The sequence below is a fragment of the Oryctolagus cuniculus genome, chromosome 13 (genome assembly GCF_964237555.1).
Source record: "Oryctolagus cuniculus chromosome 13, mOryCun1.1, whole genome shotgun sequence".
Classification (NCBI taxonomy): domain Eukaryota; kingdom Metazoa; phylum Chordata; class Mammalia; order Lagomorpha; family Leporidae; genus Oryctolagus; species Oryctolagus cuniculus.
In genome coordinates, this window is record NC_091444.1 from 54,970,367 (window position 1) to 54,989,411 (window position 19,045).

The following is a 19,045-nucleotide window of genomic DNA, read 5'->3' on the forward strand; positions in this document are numbered from 1 at the left end:
ATGGAATATCTCTTTCTCTTCCTCTGTAACTCTGAATGTATATGATATAAGTAACTCTGCAATGTTTAAACTCTTATGTGACATATATACATACATACACAAAATGGAATATTATTTAGCTTTAGAAAAGGAAATCTTGTTACTTGCAACATGAATAAACTTGGAGGACATTATGCTAAATGAAATATCCAGGTACAGAGAGACAAATAAGTATGATCTTGCTCATATGTGGATTCTAACAAAGCTGAATTCATCTAAGCAGAGAGAAGAATGATGGTTGCTAGGATCTGGGGGTAGGGGAAATGGGGAGATGTTGGTCAAAGCATACAAAAGTTTTAGTTATGCAGAATGAATAAGTTTAAGAGACCTAATGTACAGCATGGTGTACAGTTAATAACACTATGTTGTGTTCTTGAAATTTGTTGGGCAAATAGATTCTAAATTTTCTTATCATGACAAATGGCCCTAAACAGCACTCTGACCTCAGAATCAGCCCTTAAGGCATTCGGATCCATCTAAAAAGCTCATGAGAACATTTCAGGCATGGAAAGCCAAGACACTGTGGCAAAAAATGACCTACATGAAGGATCTCTGTGAGTAAGATCCCAGTGGAAAGAAGGGGCCATCAAAGAAGGAGGTATTTTTCTCTGCAGGGACAAGAGAACTTCCACTTTGCGGATGGCTCTGTCTAAATACTGACAGAGTCTGTGGACTCAAAAGGCTTCCATAGCCTTGACAGCTCATGACAAGAGCCCTGGGTGGTCACTGACATCATTGTTAAATCAACAACAGGAGTCACTGTGTACTTGCTCCCCATGTAGGTTCTCTGTCATGTTAATTCTGTGCGAATTAATGGTAAAACTAGTCTTCAAACAGTCCTTTATACTTTGTGTGTCTGTGTGGGTGCAAACTGTTGAAATCTTTACTTAGTATAGAGTTGATCTTTTGTATATAAAGATAATTAAAAATTAATCTTAATGAAGAATGGGATGGGATGGGAGAGAGACTAGGAGGTGGGATGGGAGTGGGGGTGGGAGGGCAGGTATGGGGAAGAATTGCTATATTCCTGAAGATGTACCTATGAAATTTGCATTTATTAAATAAAAGCTTTCTAAAAAATAAATGTTCTCATCACACATACACAAATGATAACTATGTGAAGTGGAGAGTATGTTAATTAGCTCAACTGTGGTAATCACTTCAAATGTCACATTATATACCTTAAATATATATATAATTTTTATTTATCAATTATACTTCAATAAAACTGGAAAAATTAAAAAAATTAAACCATATAAAAATAACTATACTTAAAAGAACTTTTATTCATTCATTGGGTCTGCTAAATTAATAGTTAATTTACTTGGCAAAAACAATCTGAATAAATGCTTGGGTTTTTATATTTTTAACTTTTATTTAATAAATATAAATTTCCAAAGTACAACTTATGAATTATATAGCAGCTTCCCCCCATAACCTCCCTCCTACCCACAACCATCCCATCTCCCACACCCTCTCCCATCCCATTCTTCATCAAAATTCATTCTTAATTATCTTTATATACAGAAGATTGACTTAGTATATACTAAGTAAAGATTTCAACAGACTGCACCCACAAAGACACACAAAGTATAGAGTATTGTTTGGGTAGTAGTTTTATCGTTAATTCATATAGTACAACACATTAAGGACAGAGGTCCTACATGGGGAGCAGGTACACAGTGACTCCTGTTGTTGGTTTAACAATGATGTCAGTGACCACCCGGGGTTCTTGTCATGAGCTGCCAAGGCTATGGAAACATTTTGACAAGCTTATCATGATTTATGGTTATAACTTTTGTCTTTGGATATATATTTCTATCTACATAAAAATGCTTTGATTAATACTAGCTAGTATGCCTCAAAACTAAAAAAGACATTTTTATTAAAATTTCTAGTAAGGTTATTTTTCACTGTCCCTTTACTTTTACTTCTGTTAGTTTACTCATAAGCAAGATAGCAAATGGGTGATGACTCTTTTTTCAGCTTATGCAAAGAAGTCATTGCTCTCCTTGCATGCATTGCCAAAAATTCCCCCAAAGCAGCTTATACCATTCCTAAAGAACTCAGGGAATATAATACATTTTAGGACACATGAACAGGCTGCGTATGTTACATAGGTAATAGAAGTCAGGAAATGGTAAGATAACTTCCTATTGGAAGATGGTCTACATTTACACGGTACTTAATAGTTCAAAATTTCTTTCACAAACATTAGAAACATTTTTACAACAGTTTTGGGAATATTATTATGCTGGTTTTAAAGAGGAGGAAAGAAACTCAAAATTGGAGAGGTTAAGCTATTCCCTAAAGGTTACATAATTAGAAAATAACAAATCCAGGAGCTTAACACAGATTGCAAAGTTTTAGGCCAAATGTTCTTCTTACTACATCACAATGCCTGAATATCTGGCCTATTTATAAAAACCAGGTATAAAAGACAACACTATGGGGCCGGCGCCGCGGCTCACTAGGCTAATCCTCCACCTAGCGGCGCCGGCACACCGGGTTCTAGTCCCGGTCGGGGCGCCGGATTCTGTCCCAGTTGCCCCTCTTCCAGGCCAGCTCTCTGCTGTGGCCAGGGAGTGCAGTGGAGGATGGCCCAGGTGCTTGGGCCCTGCACCCCATGGGAGACCAGGAAAAGCACCTGGCTCCTGCCATCGGATCAGCGCGGTGCGCCGGCCGCAGCACACCTGCCGCGGCGGCCATTGGAGGGTGAACCAACGGCAAAGGAAGACCTTTCTCTCTGTCTCTCTCTCTCACTGTCCACTCTGCCTGTCAAAAAAAAAAAAAAAAAAAAAAAAAAAAAAAAAAAAAAAAAGACAACACTATGGTTAAAGAAAATGACCTAGTGACAAAAGCAAGTGAACCCTGAGAAGAAAGCAATGCTGATTTTGTTCAAACACTGTGCCTTCAGCTGGTGCTGAGTAGGAGTTTACAATAATACTCTGTGAGAAAGTGGGTTAAGAAACAAACTTGGGATCATAGTCAGAATAGCAGTAGTGAGGATGTCTGAAAACACTGTAAACATCATCAGCTTCTTGACTGATTTAAGACATTAAAACATAGCTATCAGGGCCGGCGCTGTGGTGTAGTGGGTAAAGCTGCCACCTGCGGTGCCAGCATCCCATATGGGCACCAGTTCGAGTCTTGGCTGCTCCACTTCTGATCCAGCTCTCTGCGATGGCCTGGGAAAGCAGTACAAGATGGCCCAAGTCCTTAGGCTCCTGCATGGACATGGGAGGCTTGGATGAAGCTCCTGGCTCCTGGCTGCAGATTTGCACAGCTCTGGCTGTGGCCATTTGGAGAGTGAACCAGTGGATGGAAGACCTCTCCCTCTCCCTCTCCCTCTCCCTGTCCCTCTCCCTCTCCCTCTCCCTCTCTCTCTCCCCCCCTCTGAATCTCTGTAACTGAATCTGAATTTCTGTAACTCTGCCTTTCAAATAAACTAAATAAATCTTTAAAAAACCCTTAGCTATCAATCTTTTTTTAAAAAATTATTTTTATTTTATTTGAAAGGCAAAAAGTCACAGAGAGATGGACAGAGATCTTCCATCTGCTGGTTCATTTCCAAATGCCTGCAACTGCCAGGGCTAGGCCAAGTCAAAGCCAGGAGCCTAGAACTCATTCTAGGTCTCTCAGGTACTTGAGTCATCACCTGTTGCTTTTACGGGTGCACATTAGCAGGAAGCTGGATTGAAAGCAGAGTATCTAGGACTGGAACTAGGTACTCTGATATGAGAAATGGGCATCCGAAAGGGTGACTTAGCCATTACACCACACACCACCACTGACTGTTTTGTAAAGAATTTATATTACAAAAAATAGTTTACCTGGTATTGTTGTGAACTTTGTATAAAGTTTATTGGAGGCTCACTCTGCTTACTCTTCAACCTTAAAATGTTATCAGCATATCCCCAGCTCAGGATGGCTGACCACTGAATGTCAGTACTGTTCATGCTTCTCACACCTCAAGAAAGAGAAATAAAGGTATCAGACGGTCACTGCTCAATTGTCACATGACAGTCAAAACAACTGCAGGCTAAAGATTGAAGTTTACAAAGCATTTAGTGCAAAGCCATCTTTTTACCCCTGAGATGGAAAAATTTATATTAGTTTTAGTACTTTAGTGCTGACTTCTGTTGTTTCAAGTAGAATTTATTTGACTTAGAACTAAAATTTTGGTTAGGAAACTTTTATGATAAACAATGATAGTTCAGCTTACACTTCACATTCTGAGAAATATTTCCTTTCAAAAATAAATGTGAACTAGAAATTCCTTAAATAACTTTCTAGATATGTGTAGATACCTTTTGATACTAGAAAGAGAACACTTCTGGAGTAGAAGCAATATCTACCTTGAGAAGGGATTACTTAATTCTGTCACCTGCAGGACTCTGCATGGCAGACCTTCATTCAAGGAGGTTCTGTTCTTTATTCTCCATTTTATACAACATACTATTATGTTCTTTTGGCATAAATATTTGGAAATTTTGACATCCTTTCTCAGTACTACTCATAATCTATGCCTAGCTGGTAAGCTGAAAACAGCTAAATGCAGTGTACATGCTATAAATGGTATTGTCCTTTAAAATGCTTTAAAACTAGCTTCAGGAGTTTTAAGAAGTGGGGATGTGCTTTATTTATTCTAGTACCTAGCAGAATACCCAGCTTATGGAAGAGTAAAACAAATATTTCTTGAACGAATCAATGGCACATGGAACATGTAATTCACAGACTGTTTGCCAAATACTGATATCAGTTTCCTAACAGACAAATTGGAATATATTCACTAAATATAAGTTCTTCAAAATACAAGATTCTAGGGAAAGGAACTACATATGAGTCTTAGGATCTCCCAAAATTTACTATATTGTTTGGCATGCAGCAGGTATAGATAATAAAATTTTTCATTCCTGGTATATAAGATGCACCATCTCTGTAGTCCCTTACCCTCTTCAGTAAAAGAAATTTCTTTACCTATTAGAACAGTGGATCTTAAAAAGGAGTTTGCAAGAGTTTCTTTTTTAGCATGTGTAGATTTGCACTGAAGGACCACAGATTCTAATGCAGTTTGTCTGAGGTAAGACCCAAACAAGTACATTTTGAAAAAATGCACTTAGACAATTCTGAGGTACCTTCAATTCTCACATAATTGACTTGTATTGCGCTTCATAACATTAAAACCATTCAATGTAGTTGTTTCATTGTATTATACATGTATAATTAAGTAAAACCACATAATCCAGGTCTCCCACATGATGGCAGGAACCCAACTACTTGAGCTATAGGTACCTCTCAGGGTCCACATTAGTAGGAAACTGGAATAAGCAGGGCACCAGTTCAAGTCCCAGCTTGAGCCCAAGCACTCTGATGTGGGATATGAGTATCTTGGCTGGCATCATAGCCACTAGAACAAATCCCTGGACTCTAAATTTTTTTAAAAAGCAAATCATTCACATATTTCTTAAAATTTTAAAACTCAATAGTAATAAATTCTTTATGCTACCTTATGACTAATTGTAACATACTAGTGAGAATAAACCGATGATACCAAAATACTTGTGATTAAATAGATTTATCTGATCCCAATTCACTAAAACGTAGAAGAAATGGTATGCATTTTCTTTTATTCCTAACTATAAAAGCAAGAATTCATTTCATGACAGAAATAAGGGTGTGCATAAACAAATTATGGCCTGATCAGCACACTGGACTTCTGTTTGCCATGGATACTAGCACCCCTAAATTGAACTGGGGAGAGTGTATAGGTTCACAACATATGGAGCTTTCCCTGAGGAGCATAGTGCATTGAAGGTAATGTTAAATGCTGACAGAGCTGTCTGCTAAGGGGCATCTCATCTATACTTGGCTTTCAGACAAATCTGCATACAACTTGTTATGAACAGATGAGTGCCATCATTTATTTATTTTAGGGTCCGTGGGTTGATGCCTAGCAACAAAAGAGAGTTGTTGTGTGTGTTGAGTGAAATGGTTAATTTGGAAGGTCTGAGTGATTAGTTAAGTGGAAAATGTTCCCAGCTTTCCAGTGTTTAGCTGACTTTTAGAAATATTAGAGTTCTTCACTATACAGCGCTTTCCACATGTTGCTTTTAGTGTGTAGGGAGTCAGAAAAGGATTGACTTTCAGGCATAAATGCTTCTAAAACCTGTTTTCAAGGCCATTCTAACTCCTTTTTTAAATGTGTTTAAACCCCTGACTACATTGTTTGAGGAACTAGATTTGCTGGTCAAATGCATCTGTCTATTCTAGGGTTCAAGATCCTCCTTGTATATACCTATCAAGTTCATAAAGTTTTCATCCTGTGAGCAGAACCATATATTCTTTTTTTTTATTTATTTTTTTTTTTGACAGGCAGAGTGGACAGTGAGAGAGAGAGACAGAGAGAAAGGTCTTCCTTTTTGCCGTTGGTTCACCCTCCAATGGCCGCTGCAGCCAGTGCGCTGCGGCTGGCGCACCGCGCTGATCCGAAGGCAGGAGCCAGGTACTTATCCTGGTCTCCCATGGGGTGCAGGGCCCAAGCACTTGGGCCATACTCCACTGCACTCGCTGGCCACAGCAGAGAGCTGGCCTGGAAGAGGGGCAACTGGGACAGAATCCGGTGCCCTGACCGGGACTAGAGCTTTTCACCAAGGACTAAGAACATGTTAGAAATAAAACATCATACTTAGTGAAGTAAATCAGCCCCAGAAGGACAAATACCCTATGTTCTCTCTGAACTGTGGTAGCTAATAGAGCACCTAAAAGGTAATCTATAGATGTGAAATTGACTATTTGAGTTGCAATGACTTTTGTCTCAACTGTTGAGGAAGTTTTTTTTTTTTTCACAATATTTGTTGAACTCCTTACTTAGTATAGATTAATCATATGTGTATACAGTTAATTGAAAATAGATCTTAAGAAAAATAATGGGAATAGAAGAGGGAGGAGGAAGAGGGGTTGTAGTGTGGGTGGGAGGGCAGGTATGGTGGGAAGAATCACTTTGGTCCTAAAGTTGTGTTTATGAAATGCATGAAGTTTGTGTTTCTTAAATAAAAGGTTTCTGGGAGAAAAATCAATTTAATATTTGAGAAAAAAAGAAATAAAACAAAATAGTAGCACAGATAACCTGAAAACATTCAAATCTCATGAAAGCTATATCAGGCATGATTTTCGTTATGTTTTATTTTACCTTGTTCTTTGCTGTACGTCATCAGAAGACAGAAATTTCGGGACAAACCACAGATTGCTTTGGTAGGCAGAGCTTGGAGAGAACCAAATCTTTCTCCATGGGGTTGACTGAAGCAAATCACAGGTACCGGAGCACTTGGTGAACCCACATACTCCCCCCATTTCAAGCCTTTTATCCATGACAAAGGACTCTAAAACCAAGGAAAGCAAAAAAAAATATGATTTTTAAAAAAGGTAGTACTATTTCTAACTTAAACCAAACTAAGTAAGAGAAAGTAACCTGTTTGTAAGCTGTTTGAAGCAAGAATTATTTTATATTTTAATTTCTGTAGAGCACACAGAAATATGTGTTCCTGTTTGATTTTTATTTGGTGGCTCTGGCATAGGTTATGTGAAGATGTCTGTTTAATAATTCAAAATTCCTTGAAATCTGAGCAGGGAAGAAAAAAGTTTTACTAAGTACATTTCTTTCAGGCTAGCTAAAATACCTTTTGGGGTATTGTAATTTGGTAGTATGACAAGTTGCATGCATATAAAACACTTTGAATTAAGACTGCACTAGCACAAAAGAGCTAATTTAACTACAAGCTCCTGTAAAACAGGGAATACTTCTGACTCATCTATGTGCCTGAAACATATTTGGCTGTCAAAATGTGTTTGACAAATGAATGGAAAAGTGTTTATGTTGCATACTGAAATGAGTAGAGCAAGTAATGTTCCAGAAAATACTAGTGAGTATTACAGAAGAAAACAGAGAAGAGTTGTCAGTGAAGAACCAAGAAGAGGTGGGGCTCGAAGAACAACAGGATTTAGATACAGAAAGGGGAGGGAAGACTGTAATGAGTGACAGTCATGAACAAAAATCCAAAAGTTTACTCCACTCCCAGTAAAAGTAATTATCAAGAAGAAAATCAGGGGCCAGTGCCGTGATGCAGTAGGTTAATCCTCTGCCTGCGGCACTGGCATCCTATATAGGCACTGGTTCTAGTCCCGGCTGCTCCTCTTCCGATCCAGCTTTCTGCTATGGCCTGGGAAAGCAGTAAGGATGGTCCAAGTGGTTGGGCCCCTGCACCTGTGTGGGAGACCTGGAGGAAGTTCCTGGCTCCTGGCTTCGAATCCGCACAGCTCTGGCCATTGTGGTCATCTGGGGAGTGAACCAACGGAAGGAAGACCTTTCTCTGTCTCTCACTCTCACTGTCTGTAACTCTACCTCTCAAATAAATAAATGAAATCTTAAAAAAAAAAAAAAAAGAAGAAAATCAAGGAAAGAAACAATGTCCCTTTAAAGAGCTTCTCCCAGGACCTGTGTGGCACAATGGGTTAAATTGCCACTTGTGATACCAGTATTCCATATCATCACTCTGCTTTGCTGTACTTTTTCTTTTCCTGTCCTTCCTTTTCTTTCTTTAAGATTTAATTATTTATTTGAAAGGCAAAATGACCGAATGAGAGAGAAAGACAGTGATAGATAGGTCTTCCATCTGCTTGTTCACTCCTTAAATGGCAGCAATGGCCAGGGTTGGTTCATGCTGAAGCCAGGAGCCAGGAACTCCATCTGGGTCTCTCATGTGCATGGCAGGGGCCCAGGTACTTGAGGCATCTTCTGCTGCTTTTCCAGGCATACTTAGCAGGGAGCTGGATCAGAAATGGAGCAGCCAGGACTTCAATCAGTACTCTTATGAGATGCTAGAATCACAGGTGGCAGCTTAACCTGCTGCAACATGACACTGGTGTCTACTCTGCTTTTCAAATAATAATAATAACAATAATAATAATTATTATCATTATATTCATTTTTTCTTTTTTGGACTATTTTATTCTGTATTAATCTCTTCCCTTTTAATGGATTTTTCCCTCTATACATTTAAAAGTTTAGTTACTTTACTTTCTACTTTTCAGGGGAAATGCTATATAAACATAATGAAGGTAATATGGTAAGGAATTTTCTGTCATTTCCACAAAAAAGTCTAAATGATGTTCAGATAATTTTTCAAAGTTAATTATAAAATAGGCATCACTGGTCTACATGTTATCATTTAAAATAATCATGTCATTTTAGGGACCTCTAATAATTCTGTAGACATTTAGGGATACATAGTAATACACAGAATACACAGTTTTGAATGAGACGGTGGTGGTCTGAAAGACAAATATCTCTGGAAAAGTTGAGGACTTGGGGAATGCTCAGGTGGGAACATTGTTCAGATCAGATATTCTGAAAACAAGTTCTTTAAAAAAAAAAACTTCAGTTTATCAATGGTAAAGTTGAGAAAAACACATGTGCTAAGCTCTGTTATGACTTATCATTCGCAATCTATTATCAGAAAATTCCTTTCATATGAATTGCAGAGTTTAAGGTTTGAGTTTTTCAATTACTCACACAGATATAATGGCAACTTTTATATTGCAGTATATACAAAAAAGGAGTGCTTTATTTAAATACTTTTCGTACACCTCTGATTGCTTTTAACTTCAATGATTAACTGAAATTCACATAAGCATATGTGGATCATCCAGATGAGCACCTTACAACTGAGTATTGCTGCTCAGCCTGAGAGAGCTTGTGTTCACATTTTGTGTAGATATTAGCAGAAGGCCTAAGGAGTCAAGGAGCAGCACTGTGTGGGAGGTATCACAGTGGTTCAGATAAAGAAGAGCAGTAGCATAAACATGATGACACGTCACAGAGAAGCACAGGCAAGCCAAACTAAAGAACTGGCAAAAACAAAGAAAACAAAGAGGACTGAAATGAAGGAGCTGCTGTTTTAGATAGGGAGGTCAGAAAAGACTCTTTGAGGAAATGATATTTGAGCAGAGGTGTGAGTAGAATTAAGAGCAAACTGGGGATGTTATGTGGGGACAGGTCATTGCAGGTGGAGGGACAGTCAATGTGAAGTCCTGTGGTAGAAAAACATTCCCACTGTGAGCAGACTGCTCAGACCCTTAATATATACCTTTTTTTTTTTTTTTTTTTTTTTGACAGGCAGAGTGGACAGAGAGAGAGACAGAGAGAAAGAGAAAGGTCTTCCTTTTGCCGTTGGTTCACCCTCCAATGGCCGCCGCGCGGCGGCCGGCGCACCGCGCTGATCCGATGGCAGGAGCCAGGAGCCAGGTGCTTTTCCTGGTCTCCCATGGGGTGCAGGGCCCAAGCACTTGGGCCATCCTCCACTGCACTCCCTGGCCACAGCAGAGGGCTGGCCTGGAAGAGGGGCAACCGGGACAGAATCCGGTGCCCCGACCGGGACTAGAACCCGGTGTGCCGGTGCCGCTAGGCGGAGGATTAGCCTATTGAGCCGCGGCGCCGGCCTATATACCATTTTTAAAATAGCTAATCACCAATTAGTAGAATAGTAAATTAAATGGTATTGTTGTGTTTATACTGTTAAATTGATATGTTAAAGTATTGGGATATAGTTAAAATAAGTGACTTTGGTAATGAATATAGCTAAAATGATTTGGGAGGCTTCAAGAATACAATGTGCAACATTAGCAATTTGGCTTTAGCAAAAAAAAAAAACAACACTGAAAGATTGATTTTTTAAAAAAAGATTTATTTATTTATTTGAGAGGCAGAGTCAGAGAGAGGTAGAGGCAGAGAGAGAGGTCTTCCATCTGCTGGTTCACTCGCCAGATGACCGCAACAGCTGGAGCTGTGCCAATCTGAAGCCAGAAGCCAGAAGCCAGAAGCCAAGAGCCAGGAGCTTCTTCCAGGTCTCCCATGTGGGTGCAGGGGCCCAAGGACTTGGACCATCCTCCACTGCTTTCCCAGGCCATAGCAGAGAGCTGGATTGGAATTGGAGTAGCCAGGTCTCGAAACAGTTCCCATATGGGATGCCAGCACTGCAGGCAGTGGCTCTACCCACTGTGCCACAGTGCCGGCCCCAAGACTGGTATTTTAAAATTGAATTTCACTGGTTGAAAGTTGTACCTGTTTGCAAATTTGATACATATGAGCTATGAACATAAAGAATTTATATCTAGTGTTCTGAGATATTTAAGAATTATTACAGGGGCCATCGCTGTGGCACAGAGGGTAAAACCACTTGCCTGCAGTGCTGGCATCCCATATGGGCGCCAGTTCGAGTCCCAGCTGCTCCACTTCCAATCCAGCTCTCTGCTATGGCCTGGGAAAGCAGTACAAGGTGGCCCAAATCCTTGAGCGCCTGTACCTGCATGGGAGACCAGGAAGGAGCTCCTGGCTCCTGAGTTAGGATCAGCACAGCTCCGGCTGTTGCAGCCAATTAGGGAGTGAACCAGCGGATGGAATCTCTTGTCTCTCCTCTCTCTGTGTAACTCTGACTTTCAAATAAATAAATAAATCTTTAAAAAAGAAAAAAAGAATTATTATAAGAAAGAGTGGTCAAAACAATGCCTTTGACAAGCCTTTTCTCTCAAGACAGATCAGATGACTGCAATTTGAGATCCAGTGTTTTATTTCATCCTTCAGGACCCTTTTTTTTTCTGTGACTCCCTTCTGCAAATCCTGTAATGCTTTATGATTCACATTGTACGTTGATTTTACTGCTAAGACTTGCTTGTTTTATCTATTTCAAAGTAAAAAATATACCTATTTCCTATTTTCAGAGGCACTGCTTTGCATCGTCACAATCTAGGCAGGCCAAAGAAATACATAGATTTCCCCCTTAAGTATCAACCAAAACCTTCACCCATCAGTCACTGCTTCTGGTTGAAGATAATACCCATGACCACACTGTGTGTTTACATTGGCATACCTATGCTCTCACTGTGCTCCTCTGATGGTTCCTCTCCTCTGGTTTGCAAAACTCTATTTTGTCCCTGTCTTGTAAAGCCTGCCTTGGGAATAACCTTTTCTCTGCTCCCTGAGGAAGACCACTGACATGATCAATCCTTTTCACCCTCTGTGCTCCCCAAAACATTGTCTTCATATTACCACTACAGCACTGGCAATACAGGACACAGTTTTAGCTGCCTGCATGTTTCTTACACCGGAAAATGCACTTCTTTAGGCTGAGAACATGCTATTCATTTCTGTGTCCCTAGGGCCCGGAGGAGGGCCTGGCAGTGCAGGAAACTGATCAAGGTTTTGCTGAACTCTACTGAAATCCAAATGACATACCGGATACGCAATTTCTTTGACCTGTTCTCGAGTCTCCCTGAAAGCAAACTGCACTAACAACCCTACAGCAGCTGGAAGTTCTCCTTCAATGTTGAGTTTGGTTCCAGGTCTGCTTGCATGGGCTGTGTGGAACAGCTGACGAGGAGTCTGCCCATAGGTTTTTATCATGGTTTCTAGTGCGCGCCTCTGAACGGGATCTTCAACTGCAGAGACATCCATTCCAAAATATGTCTGCAGAATGAAAGAACAGCAGATAAGTAGTATAAAGCAGGACTTGGCAATACTACTCAAAATATAGGCAACAATTTATTTATTTATTTAAGCAATAGTTTATTACTTTTAAAATGCTTTTGATCTCAGGTTTACAATCATCAGTGTTTTCACTGGAATCAAAACAGAAGTAATCAATAACTCTGAATGGGGAAACAAAAATAACATATCTTGATTAGTGTTAATTAGATATGTTTACAGAACTGGTTTTTAAATTTAAGAGTTGAAATGGCCGCAATAGCCCAGGCTGGGCAAGGCTGAAGCCAGGAGCCACGAGCTTCCTCCAGGTCTCCTATGTGGGTATACTGAAGCACTTTGGGCCATCTTCTGCTGGTTTCTAAGGGGCATTATCTGGGAGCTGGATAAGAAGTGGAGCAGCTGGGACTCACTGATGCCCAAGTGGGATGCCAGCATCACAAATGGTGGCTTAACCTGCCGTGCCACAGTGCTGGCCTCTACACGTGTGTTTTAACTCTACTTGTAGTTGTTACAGACACTTGTAGATTTGTCATGATCTACACAGATAATTATAGCTGGAGGGGAAGTTGGAGATCAATCTAATTTTAAAGTTCAGAAAATAGGAGATTAACAATCTGTTGCAACTGCTTTTGAGTAGCCACTAGGCAGTACCAGGAAGTGTCATTCTCATAATTTGCTTTTTCTTCTTTTTAAACTTCCCACTCCCTAAGAAATTTCCTTTTATAGGCCTCATTCAGCTTCTAGTACCATGGGCAGGCAAGCCCATCTACCAACTTCCCACCTAACCCTAATCATCCCACTGAGACTTATTTCCCTTCACATCTCCAAAGCCTAGCAAAATAAATATTTCCTGAAGAGATAAGAGTTTTTTAAAAGGTTATCCAAAGCATAACAATTTTATTTCTAGGAGCTTACTGTAAGGAAATTAAGATGTACATAAAGAAATGACCTTGGGAATATTAACTTTAAGAGCAACCAAATCCTAACTAAATATCTAATAAGAGGAGACTATGGGCCGGTGCTGCGGCTCACTAGGCTAATCCTCTGCCTTGCGGCACCAGCACACCGGGTTCTAGTCCCGGTCGGGGCACCGGATTCTGTCCCGGTTGCCCCTCTTCCAGGCCAGCTCTCTGCTGTGGCCAGGGAGTGCAGTGGAGGATGGCCCAAGTGCTTGGGCCCTGCACCCCATGGGAGACCAGGATAAGTACCTGGCTCCTGCCTTCGGATCAGCGCGGTGCACTAGCCGCAGCGCGCTGGCCGCAGCGGCCATTGGAGGGTGAACCAACGGCAAAAGGAAGACCTTTCTCTCTGTCTCTTTCTCTCACTGTCCACTCTGCCTGTCAAAAAAAAAAAAAAAAAAAAAAGAGACTATGTAAAGACATTATCAAATAGTCATACTATGAAATAGTAGGTAGCCATTAAATCAAATAGGATGATATTAATGACTTGAATAAATTTAACACTACACTGTTCAGGAGGAGGAAAAGGAAAAGGTTGCCAAATAGTATTACTATATAACTGAAATTATATACACATACATACACACACACACACACACATTTAGAAGTCTAGAAGGTGGTTTTGATAATGGTTGGTGCTACCAGAGTTGATTTTTAAATTTTTAAATTTCTTTCTTTTGCTAACCTATGTATATTTTTCTATCAAGCACAATTTCTTATTCCCCCTTATTTCTATAATAAGGAAAAATGTCATTTTCCAAAGGATACGCATGCAGGGTAGTATGTAGAAAAAAGTTAAAAGAGCAAGCTTGACTTCTCTCCTTGGGAAGACTTGCTTTCCAGGCTGGCCCCCTGGTAGTGTCTGGGAATGTAGATTTCAGGAATCTTCTTATTACTCCCTAACTGACAGGCGTGGCTCACTGTGTCTAAACTACACAAGCAATGTGGTTTATGCTGAACATTTGCTTTCCTTTTGGGAGTCTAGAATTTCAGTATGTGTGAGGCAGATGGTGCCTACTGGACCAGCCACAATAAAGCTCTAGGCAGTGAATCTCTAACACACTTCCCTGGTAGATATTTCACATGCGTTATCACAACTTGTTGCTGGAAGAAGTGTGTTCTTTGTGACTCACCAGGGGAAGGCCTTTGAAGTTTGTGCCTGGTTTCTCCCAGAATTTGCCCATGCTCTTTTTCCTTTTGCTGATCTCGCCATGTGTCTTTAACTTTAATATATCTGAGCTCTAAGTGTGACTACAAGCCAAGTCCTTAAGTCTACTTGGTGCATCATCACACCTGGTGGTGGCATTGGGAAGTCCCTGACACAGATGGTATCACAATCATTTTAAAGAGATAAAATATAAAACTTAAAATATCATTGGTAACAATAATAACAATTTAGTGTTATTGCCAATTCTTTTTGCTAACTTAGGTATGTTAAAAGCAGCTAACCTTAACCTATTCAGGTTCTATCTTATATAAATGAAGATGATTTTAAGAGTCACTTATAGGGGAAAGAACAGGTCTTCAAAGAAGGAGGTACCTTTCTCTGAAGGGAGGAGAGAACCTCCACTTTGACTATGACCTTGTCTAAACAAGATAAGAGTCGGAGAACTCAAGGGGCTTCCATAGCCTTGGAAACTCATGACTGGAGCATAGGGAGATTACTGATGCCATAGACAGGAGTGTCAATTGGTAAAGTCAACAACAGGAGTCACTGTGCACTTACTCCTCATGTAGGATCTCTGTCCTTAATGTGCTGTGCATTGAGATTTAATGCTATAACGAGTACTCAAATAATATATTTCACTTTGTGTTTCTATGGGGGTGCAAACTGTTGAAATCTTTACTTAATGCATACTAAACTGATCCTCTGTAAAAAAAAAAAAAAAAAAAAAAAAGAAAAGAAAAGAAAAGAAAAGAAACTATCAGCTCCCAACTTGACTCTCACTGGGATTAAACATGACAATAGGTCTGATCTGATTTCATCATCATTAAAAAAAATCATCTATTATTTTTCACTTTATGTTTCTGTGTGGGAGCAAACTGTTGAAATCCTTACTTAATGTATACTAAGCTGATCTTCTGTATATTAAGATAATCGAAAATGAATCTTGATGTGAATGGAAGGGGAGAGGGAGTGGGAAAGGGGAGGGTTGTGGGTGGGAGGGACGGTATGGGGGGGAAGCCATAGTAATCCACTATTCGTACTTTGGAAACGTATATTCATTAAATAAAAGTTAAAAAAAAAAAAAAAAAAAAAAAAAAAGAGTCACTTATAGGGGCCAGCGCTGTGGCATAATGGGTAAAGCCGCCACCTGCAGTGCCAGCAACCCATGTGGGTGCCAGGTCGAGACCTGGCTGCACCACTTCCAATCCAGCTCTCTGCTATGGCCTGGGAAAGCAACAGAAGATGGCCCAGGTCCTTGGGCACCTGCGTGGGAGACCGGAAGCAAGTCCCAGGCTCCTGGCTTTGGATCAGCGCAGCTCTGGCTGTTGCAGCCAACTAGGGAGTGAACCAGCCGATGGAAGATCTCTCTCTCTCTTTCTCTCTCTCTGTGTGTAACTATGACTTTCAAATAAATAAATAAATCTTTAAAAAAAAATCACTTACAGCAGGATGGAAAACATTGATGGCTTGAACGGAAGCCTTCCCCTTTTGCTTATACCCAAACACCAAGTCAATCCACTGACAGATATTCTGGGACACATAGTCGGACTCCAGAGCCTGCCGATGGATGAGGATAAAAAGACGAGGATCGTTACGTGCCCAGGGAGGAAGGTTGACATGATTCACTCGTTCACCATTCTGACGCACACCAAAATCAAAACCTAAAAAAGAAAATTGATATGAACATTTAACTTCTCCAAAGTATATTTCATTCAGGTAACACAGCAGGCCAGAAGAGTTCATGAAAACAGCTGACTGTGTACTACCACCAGGAAAAGAAGCAGCAAAGAGGGTTTACATTTTCAACAGATGGGGTTACATAAGGATAAATGCTAACACTAATTAAATTTCATATCTTTCATATCTACCACTTATAAAATGAAGAAAAGTCATAAATTATTGCCCATTAATTCCAATATTCCCACTAATCATACCTTCAAATGCAATAGTGTTTATAAATATCAATTCAATTATAAACTTAATATTGAACTATAAGCATTTTAATCACCTATATTAACATTTTAATATTATTTATATTTAGTAAACATTACTATTTTTCAGTTTAAAAAATAAACTAGGGGTGCCGGTGCTGTGGCGCAGCGGGTTAAAGCCCTGGCCTGCAGCGCTGGCAGCCCATATGGGCGTTAGTTCTAGTCCTGGCTGCTCCTCTCCCGATACAGCTCTCTGCTGTGGCCTGGGATAGCAGTGGAAGATGGCCCAAGTCCTTGGGCCCCTACACCTGCATGGGAGACCCAGAGGAGGCTCCTGGCTCCTGGCTTCAGATCGACGCAGCTCTGGCAGTTGCAGACAATTAAAGAGTGAACCAGTGGATGGAAGACCCCTCTCTCTGTCTCTGCCTCTCTCTGTAACTCTGTCTTTCAAATAAATAAAATAAATTAAAAAAATAAATAAACTAGGGGTCAGCATTGTGGTATAGAGGGTAAAGCCACTGATGCTGGCATCCCATATGGGAATGTGTCGGTTCTTATCCTGGCTGCTCTACTTCCAATCCAGCTCCCTGCTAACGGCCTGGGTAAAGCAGTAGAAGATGGCCTAAAGTGTTTAGGCCCCTGCCACCCTCATGTAAGTCCCAGATGAAGCTCCTGGTTCTGGCCTGGCCCCATCCCTGGCCATTGTGGATATTTGGGGAGTGAACCAGTGGATGGAAGATCTTTCTCTCTCTCACTTTCTCTTTGTCTCCCTCCCTCCCTCCCTCTCCTGGTAACCCTGAATTTCAAAATAAAAAAATAAAGCTAAAAAAAAAATACAAGTAGGTCAGTCCCTGTCTTTATCTCAAAGAAAACAATAACAAATAAAAATAAAAATGAAAAAAATGTCTTAAGAGAAATATCTTTGAACAGAAATCACCATAAAGAATAAAAATTTAAAAGGACCTTTTAAAAGATCATTAAATTCTATATAAAATTAAGTTGCTATCTGCCTACTTCTTGATCTTCTGAAAAACAGGGTCTTCACAATTCTATGTATTTTGAAATGATATGATGCAAAATATAAATCAATTATTTATATAAAATTCCTGTGATGGGGCATAAGGTATCTCAAACAGCTCAGCAGTCATTCTACAGAGCAGTTGCAGAGTTTCATTTAGGAAGGACTGGCTGAGCACCTGCAGAATTCCTGTATGTAGAAAAAAGAAACATCAGGGATTTAATTACTAAACAACACTGAATGAGAGGTAGTTGTTCAGGCAGCAGGTTAAGGCACTGCTGGAGACACCAGCATCCCATATCAGAGTACCTTGTTCAAGTCCCGGCTACTTCACTTCTGATCTCAAGTACTTGGGCACCTGCCTGGGTGGAGTTCCAGGTTCCTGAATTTGGCTTGACCCAGATCTGGGTGTTGTGGGTATTTGGGGAGTGAACCAGTAGACAGAAGGTACCTCACTCTCTATGTGTCACTCTGCATTTCAAATAAATAGTCAAAACCGCAGTGAACGAGGCATCTAAGGGCTGGGTTAGGGAAGCACTGGGTAGCAAGAGATGCAATAAACTCAATTATCCCCAACTTTCAGATGCTCTGGGGATTATCACATAAGTAGACTCTCCTCACCCAGAGCAGATGACTACGGTATAATCAGAGGCATAAAGGAATGGTAAACGGAAATGACATGATATACATTATAGAAAATTATATTTTCCAAAAGTAGTTATAACATTTCCTGACTAGCATGATTTTCCAGAATCTTGTTACTTTCTCATGAAACTGCAAAGTCTATTTTCCTTCAATATGAATTCGGGCAGGCATTTGGGAATGCCTCAACAAAAAGAAATAAGTGGAACTGATGCTGTATGGCTGCAAAGGCCAGGTTTAGAATCTTAGTTATGGAACCCTCAGTTGCCAGGTAGGATATCCAAGGTTGCCATTCTGTGAGGAAGGCCAAACTAGCCCCCTGGGAAAGCACTGGCACTACAAGAAGAGAAAGAGATGTTCACAGCTACCTGTTGCTCTATCCCTTTAGCTTTCTAGCCCCAGTCAATTTCAATCCAAAACTACTTGCTGAGATATTCCTTAATTTCTGATCTGTAAAAAATATGATAGATATATTGTTGTTTTAAGTGATTAAGCATTGGGGTTACCTGTTATGCAGCCAAAGGTAACTAGAATATACATACATACATATAAGAGACCATGGACATAGAAAACAAGCAGATTTATAAAGCATGTTCTTAAAATTGTAACATTGATACTAAGGTATTTCTCACCTGGGGAACACAGGGAAATAGGCTCCAGGATGACTGCAGCATGAGTCTACTAATGATTATCTAAATAACCTCAGAGAGGTCAGATAATATAGAATAAAATTCAACACTATAGTTATTC

At 40.1% G+C, this 19,045-nt stretch overlaps 1 protein-coding gene across 13 annotated transcripts in view; it reads right to left on the reverse strand.

Annotated features, from left to right (window-relative positions):
* Positions 1-19,045, reverse strand: part of LYST (lysosomal trafficking regulator) — a 242,978-nt gene that overhangs the window by 27,171 nt on the left and 196,762 nt on the right. For 12 of the 13 annotated variants that reach the window (XM_051820721.2, XM_008268236.4, XM_002717342.5 and 9 more), the window contains 4 exons: positions 16,148-16,365; positions 12,329-12,559; positions 7,232-7,421; positions 3,873-4,009 (listed from right to left, as the gene is read on the reverse strand). In XM_051820721.2, coding sequence (XP_051676681.2) covers positions 3,873-4,009; positions 7,232-7,421; positions 12,329-12,559; positions 16,148-16,365 — 776 coding nt within the window. Of the gene's footprint in view, positions 1-3,872; positions 4,010-7,231; positions 7,422-11,427; positions 11,551-12,328; positions 12,560-16,147; positions 16,366-19,045 lie in introns of those variants that run through there. The other variant, XM_070055549.1, reaches the window with a different exon arrangement.